Below are 7,677 nucleotides of genomic sequence, written 5' to 3'. Positions count from 1 at the left end.
CGCGGGTGTCCCGGCTGCCGCGGCTCCGGCCTCCGTGGCTCCCGCCGCCGCGGCTCCCGCCCGCGCCCCTGCCGCCGGCCCTGCTGCCCCGCCTCTTGGCGTGATGACACGTGCCCGGGCAGGAGTGCTCCGACCGAGCATGCGCTACTCCTCCGATGAGTATGTGTGCACCGCCTCGAGGTCGACGCCATCACCCATCCCCACCTCCGCTCGCGCTGCCTTCGGGATCCCCACTGGCTAGCTGCGATGCAAGAGGAGTTCGACACCCTGCAGTGCACCTGCACATAGTAGCTTCTTCCGCGACCCCCTCGTGCCAACATCATCACTGGCAAGTGGGTGTTTCCCCACAAGACCCGCCCGGACGGTTCTCTCGAGCGCTACAAGGCTCGTTGGGTGGTTCGTGGATTTCGGCAGCGCGCGGGCGTGGACTTCACCGACACCTTCACCCCGGTTGTTAAACCGAGCACCATCCACGCCGTACTTCAGTTGGCGGTCTCGCGCGCTTGGCCTGTGCACTAGTTGCATGTCTCCAACGCCTTCTTGCACGGCCATCTTGCCGAGCAGGTGTTCTGCGAGGAGCCCACTGGCTTCGTCGACGCGAGCACCCCGACTTTGTGTGCTTGCTCTCCGTTCTCTTTACAGGTTGAAGCAGGCGCCTCGGGCTTGGTATCAGCGTATCGCAGCCATCCTGCAGTCTCTGGGATTTCGGTCCACTCGCTTTGATGCCTCACTCTTCGTGTATCATCAGGGCGCCAACACTGCATATCTGCTACTCTACGTCGACGACATCATCCTCACGGTGTCCGCCCCTGATCTCCTTCAGCGGCTGACTGCTCGTCTTTGTGATGAGTTCGTCCTCAAGGACTTGGTCCCTCTGCACTACTTCCTCGGCATCGAGTTGGTCTGACGGACTGACGGCTTCTTTTTGCATCAGCAGAAGTACGCCCACGAGCTCATGGAGCGTGCGGTATGCTTAACTGCAAGCCGGCGCCCACCGCCGTCGACACGAAGGCGAAGGTCTCTGCTCTGGAGGGGTCTCTCGCGTCCGATGCTGCGTTCTATCGCTCCATTGTTGGTGCCTTACAGCACCTGACGTTGACTCGACCCGACCTGCAGTACGCCGTTCAGCAGGTGTGCCTCCACATACACGCTCTGCGTGACTCCCACTGGACCTTGGTGAAGCGTATTCTCCATTACGTACGCGACACTATGTCTTTGGGACTCACTCTGATGGCTTCCGCCTCCAACGACCTCGTGGCCTCCTTGAATGCCGACTGGGCTGGCTGCCCCGACACTCGACGCTCCACGTCAGACTACTGCGTCTACCTTGGGCCCTTGCTGATCTCTTGGTCATCGAACCGGCAGCCCACGGTCTCCCGCTCCAGCGCCGAGGCAGAGTATCGCGTCGTGGCTAATGCCGTGGCCGAGTGCTCTTGGATCCGTCAGCTGCTCCAGGAGTTGCTTTGTGATGTTCACAAGGCCACTCTTGTCTACTGCGATAACGTCAACACGGTCTACCTTTCTGCCAACCCGGTGCAGCATCGACGTACGAAGCATATTGAGCTCGATATTCACTTCGTGCACGAGCAGGTTGCCCTTGGCCGTGTCCAGGTTCTCCACGTGCCGACGTCGCAACAGTTTGCTGATGTGATGACTAAGGGATTGCCTACTTCTGTCTTCGAGGAGTTTCGGTCCAGTTTCTGTGTCTCTGGCAACGCTTCGACTGCGGGGGGTGTTGAGTATGTATTTTGTGTTTCATGTATATTGAAATTGTGTCCCACCTTCTAGTCTTGTATAGTTGAGGTAGAGGCCTACCCTGTAATTATATATACGTGCACCAGCACCCCATCAATACAACGTCTATTGTATTGCAAACTATCTCGTCTACAGTAAATGGATGTAGCAAAAAACATCTTCGGTGGTAGCAAAAAACGACGATGGTTGCAACCAAAACGACTTCGCCGCCGTCGCAGGGTGGCAGCTACCATGAACGATTGCAGTAAAAAGAGTGACCAGTAGTAGCTTTATTCGTCGCTGGTTGTAGCATCCATATTGGCTGGTTCCAGCAAAACGTCGCGGCCGTCGACCTCGTCTTCCAGCAAAATCTATAGACGGTTCCAGCAAATGGCGTTGCTGGTTCCAGCAAAACATAATGCCAGTGGCAACATGCGGCCCGCGGCAGGTGCAGCTTCATTAACAGAAAAAACATGGCCTCCTCCCTGAACAAGAGCTCACAGCCATGGCCATGGATGCAACACGCAGTCCCGCGAGTTCCAGCAAAAAATGTGAGCGTTGGATGCAACATTTGTGGACTGGTGGAAAAGAAAAGCTTACTAGCCGTGCCCATGGGGGGGGCGGGTGGAGAAAGGAGGAGGCCATGGGGCGAGCATGGGGAGAATGAGAGGAGAGTGCGCGGCCATGGCGACGATGATGGGAGAGAGAGAGGCGGAGCGCGGCCATGGCGACGAGGATCAGAGAGAGGGGCGGAGCGCAGCCATTGCGACGACGATCAGAGATAGTGAGGCGGAGCGCGGCCATGGCAGCACGCATCGGGAGAGAGAGACAGTTCGCGGGAGGAAGAAGAAGATAGGATAAGGAGGAGCGATATGCGTGGGCCGGCAAAGACGCATGGCTCCCTGGCGTTGGTGGGTGTGCGAGGGGTGTTGGGAGCGAGCGAAGAGTCCGGCCGAAGCTTGGGCCGGACTGCCGTAGGCAAACGTTTCCCTATTATTAAGAACTTGCACTTACATTTCAAACATGTACACCTGACAAAACAGACACATCACAACCCACGTAGGACTACACACATATAAATAGTACTGTATCGTACCATCTGTAGATACGGTGCCAAAGTAATTTAGGATAGATCCAGCCATCCATCCGTGTCATCATCATTCGCACAGCCAGGATGTGCGTGCAAATGCATTGATGCAGCTTATTTTAGTTGCACATTACGCTACCCGTCATATATATACCCAGCGCGCAGACAATATGCCGATATACTAACTACATGGCGGGGTAGGCACCGTACATGGCGATGCCACACAGCCCGCGGGGCCCGTCGGCTCCCCTGCGCACGAAGAAGAAGCCCTTCTGACCCCACGTCTCCCCCCACGAGTTCTTGGCCATCCAGTACTCTTCTCCGGCGCCGGTGACTCCGAAGCCGACCAGCGTCACCACGTGGTTTTGGCTGGTGGCGCATGGCCCCTTGTACACGCCGGACTTGTAGTTCTGCAGGACGGGGCCGCTCCCGTCGATCTGGACGGCCACCGGCCTCCCGAGCACGGCCAGCGCCAGCGCGCTCTCGCTGCTCCCCGGCTGCACCTCCTGGACGCCGGTGATCTTGCCGATGCGTCGGGCGGCGTCTTGCACTGTGCATCTGCCTCGCTTGGCCAAGTAGGGGTACTCGGCCTCCGTGAGGAGACCGCCTTTTGATTTGATCCATTGAAGTGCACTCTTGGGAAACCCGTAGCCACATGGCGAGCTGAAGACACCCGAGCTGCAGTCCACGAGCTCCTGCACAGACAGGTCTACCAGCTCCCCGCCATTTATCTTGTTCAAGCTCTCCACCGTCGCAGCTGCAGCAAATGCCCAGCAGCATCCTACAGCAATATTGTGCAACAAGGTGGTTTCATGTGTGTAACCAGTAACTACACGCATGCATGCCATATAAATTGCTTACCACATGCCCCTTGTTGCTTAGCAGGGGTGACGACACCATGTTTCCTCCAGTCGAACTGCCGGGGAGGGTCAGAGGCAGTCATCGTCAAATTACGATCCTCCTCGACAAAGTTTTTGGATGATATCACCCCCTCCGTGACATCTCCGACCAAAGTAGTGATGAGATCATCACCAGCACTGGCGCCACCATAAGCATCTCCGACATACCGTGCCATGAACTCCTTGTTGGTGAGGTCGGTGAACTCGTTTTCACCGAGTTCATAGCCGAGCCTCTCGGCGTCCCTGTTAGAGGCGTCGATGAAGTCCACGTTGCGACGGTACACCTCAAACCGCAGCAGCTTCTCGGCGGCACTATGGTATGACCGGCCATGCGCTGACATCCACAGGTGGAACCTACCCAGCATCAGCAGGTCATGGTTGTCTCCATCGCTGGACGTAGCACGGGAGGAAGGCAATGCGGTGCTGGACAGGGCGATCAGGAGGACGAGGAGGGGCAACGAGCGGAAGAGGGGAGCCATGCCCATGTGTTGATGCAAGAACACTTGATTTTGGTGATGGTGGCGAGGGTTCTCAGTTCCATGGGTCGTTTATATAGTGGGGGATATTAAGCTCAGGAGGCTGTGGCCGCCGAGATGCCAATTATTAGCTCGGCGTGCATGATGTGGACTGAGGAGCTACACCTCACATCATGCTACTGTTAGGCATTGGTGTCATTAATTATGTGATGTTTGCTCACATGCTATGCTCGTACGTGGCATGGCTATATAATTTTTATCCGGGTATATCTACAGCTACCGATAACATTATTAATTTCTTTACACATATACACATCAAGGAAAATTAGAAGGCAATGGTGTTAGTATATGATGATTGCTCTCCATGGCCCATGTCATGCTCGTACATGGCATGGCCATGTGATTTTTATTTGCCCGTATATCACAATTATAGACCCAAACAGAATTCTCAATTGTACTACCTCCGTCTGGTTTTCTTAGTCCTTATTGTATTTTGGGCCAAACATGGAGCACATATTAGGCTAGCAAAATGTTAATACATGTCACCAAAAATTATGTTGTTGAATTCATATTTTAATATGATTTTCATTGATATTATATTTGCTTCACATAACTTATGTTTTATGTGTTAAATTTATGGTCAAAATATAATCATAAAAACAAGGAGACAAGTAAACCCGGATGGAGTGAGACTTTTTTAGAGAAAAGATGGAGTGAGAATTACTAGAAAACATGGTTTTCTTTTTATTTTATTCCCTCGTGGATCATGCCCATGGACAAGCGGACCCATGCATTTGAAAGAAACTGTATCGCACTGATTAAGCTAAGATATACGAGAGTTTGCTAGTAATTCTCCATCATTTTTCATTTTACGTGTCTCCATCATTGGTGCCCCTTCGAGGTTCCAAGCGGTGCCATATATATAATCACATGACCAGTTAAATTACAAGCCTGCACCTAGAGCTTTTTTTCTTAAAAACCGGCAGGAGCATTGCCTTTTCTTATAGAAGAGCGAAAAACGCGATGTACAGAGTGGCACACGTTTTATAGGGAAGGTGACAAAACCACCAAAAACCGGTACACGCTACACACCAACAGCTAGCTTAGCCAATACCCACTGTTGGCATGCCCCAGCAAACGCCAACTCTCGTTGCTTAATTGCCTCGAAGGCCAACATTGTGCCTCACGGTGCGTCACCCATAGTACAGTGAAAACACACCTATTTCTTTCCTTCCAGATTGACCATAAGGTGTAGATTATCCTCCCGCTGCGCCGCCGGTGCACTTGCTTTGATTGGTTTGCAAGCATCATGTCCCACCAATCCGACATATTTCCTGGCTCTGGGAGGTAACCAGAGGTCGGATGACCCTCGCTCGGCCATGAGTTCACCTGGTTCCAGACAGCGACCGAGAAGGGACAATCCTTACAAAGGTGATTTGCCGTTTCCGGCTCTTGAAGGCATAGCAGACACCTGGGATTATGTGGCCAACCACGCAGAGCGGGCATGTCCGCTGTGAGGATTCTTCCATGGAGGGTGAGCCAGGTGAAGAATTTAAACTTGGGCTCGGCGTGGGAGGACCAGACCTTGGTGGTGTCGAACCTAGGGTGAGAGCCGAAGAATTGCGCCCCATAGGCCGAAACAGAGGAGAAGACACCATTGGTAGTTAGGTTCCAAGAGATGCGGTCTTCATAGGCAGGCAACATGGTTGTCTGGCTAACCCACACCCATAGAGACACGAATTCTCGTAGTTGTTGCAAGGTCTGAAGGCGGGCCACCATCCTGATCCAGTTCTCTTTCATCAACTCGCTGCGCGCGGATCTATTCTTTCTGGAAGCAATCTTGTAGAGCTTGGGGCAATGAATTGGAGAGGACCTCTTCCGCTCCAGTTGTCATGCCAGAAAAGGGCCTTTTGCCCATTGCCTAGCGAGATGGTGGTGCAGGCACGAAAAAGGCTCTGATCAGCTTGGTCGCACGGCAGTTCAGTACCCACCCATGGCCTCTCAGGGTCCGTCCATCGAAGCCAGGGGATACGAAGGCGAAGGGATCGGACAAATCTTTCCAGGTCCATAATTCCAAGACCGCCCAAATGCTTCAGGCGACAGACAGTCTTCCAGTTAACCAGGGATTGCCCACCCGAGGTCTGAGCATGGTCCTCTTTCTACTAGACAAACGCGCGTATGATTTTGTCAGTCTTCCGTAGGATCCCCTTTGATAGGTTGAGGGCGGTGATATGAAAAGTCGCCATGGCCGTGAGGACTGACTGAGCTAGGGCCACCGTGCCAAGCTTGTTAAGCAGCTTTCCTTTCCATCCAGGCAGTCTGCCAGCAATCTTGTCCATGAATGGTTGCAGGTCGATCCCTCGCAGTCGGCGATAGTGTAAGGGAAGCCCCAGGTAATGCCCCGGGAAGGTAGCGATCTTGGCGGGGAAGACGGATAACACATCTTGGAGATCAATGCCGCCACATCGGATCAGGAAGACCTCGGTCTTGAACAAGTTTGTAATTAGGCCGCTAGCCTTCCCGAAGATCGAGAGGATAGCAGAAATTGCACGTAATTCTTCCTTGTTCGGGTTTGCAAAAATTCCCGCATCATCCGCATATAGAGATATCCTGCATCTCGCTGAGAGCGCACAGACGGGCTTGAGAATGCCTTGCTGGGAGGCTAGTCGAAGGATCTGCTGCAGTGTGTCTATGGCCAAAATGAATAGCATCGGTGATAGCGGGTCGCCCTAGCGTAGGCCTTTTACGTGTCTGAATTTTCTGCCCGGGTTTCCATTAAGAAGGACCTTTGACGATGAAGAGGACAAGGACAGGAAAATCCAGTCATGTCAACGCTGACCGAACCTCAGACGCTGAAGAACCTCCAATAGGAACACCCAATTGACAGAGTCGAAGGCCTTTGAAATATCAAGCTTGAGGAAGAGGTCGGGATGTTCCAATGGTGTAGGTCTATGATGAGGCTCCGAACATGCGTGGAGTTGTCGTGTATGGAGCGCTTCTGCATGAAAGCGCTTTGACATTTGGATACCAGCGTGGGCAGAATTGGAACTAGCATGTTGGCCAAAAGTTCGGAGAAGTTCTTGGAAACGCTATGAATGAGGCTAATCGGTTTGTAATCCCCTACCACGCGGGCGTCAGCTTTCTTTGGGAGCAGAATGATGTTCGCCGAGTTGATGAGAGAAGCACGGTCACCACGGAGGTTTGCAAGCTGTAAGATTGCAGCAAGATCGCCTCGCCTAACGATCTCCCAACAGGAATTGAAAAAGGCCCCACTGAAACCATCTGGGCCCGATGCTTTGACAGAGGGAAGTAAAAAACCGCGTCTTTAATCTCGTTTCATCGAAAAGCGCGTCAACCTCCGAGAGGTCATGCGATGGCATCACCAGGTTGTCCCACATTAGACTAGACGTCCGGGGTGTTGGAGATCCAAGGTGGTTCTGGAAGTGTTACACTAGTAGAAAACAGGGCTTTGGTTCGGGCC

At 53.1% G+C, this 7,677-nt stretch overlaps 1 protein-coding gene across 1 annotated transcript; it reads right to left on the bottom strand.

The window, feature by feature from the left end:
- Positions 1-2,730: 2,730 nt before the first annotated feature.
- Positions 2,731-4,231, bottom strand: LOC123162960 (ervatamin-B-like). The gene is made up of 2 exons (XM_044580728.1): positions 3,683-4,231; positions 2,731-3,602 (listed from the first exon to the last, which is right to left on the bottom strand). The coding sequence occupies exons 1-2, from the start codon at positions 4,203-4,205 to the stop codon at positions 3,007-3,009; spliced, it is 1,119 nt and encodes a 372-aa protein (XP_044436663.1). The 5' UTR covers positions 4,206-4,231; the 3' UTR covers positions 2,731-3,006.
- Positions 4,232-7,677: the final 3,446 nt, after the last annotated feature.

Source organism: Triticum aestivum, chromosome 1D, assembly GCF_018294505.1.
Source record: "Triticum aestivum cultivar Chinese Spring chromosome 1D, IWGSC CS RefSeq v2.1, whole genome shotgun sequence".
Classification (NCBI taxonomy): Eukaryota; Viridiplantae; Streptophyta; class Magnoliopsida; order Poales; family Poaceae; genus Triticum; species Triticum aestivum.
This window is presented reverse-complemented; position numbering and strand designations above follow the sequence as displayed.

What these genes read in the sequence shown, in the direction of transcription:
- LOC123162960 (XM_044580728.1), bottom strand. Translation starts at nt 4,205, where the DNA reads ATGGGCATGGCTCCCCTCTTCCGCTCGTTGCCCCTCCTCGTCCTCCTG. An exon ending in TAAGCAACAAGGGGCATGTG is followed by an intron (nt 3,603 to 3,682) that starts GTAAGCAATTTA and finishes ATATTGCTGTAG; the next exon opens with GATGCTGCTGGGCATTTGCT.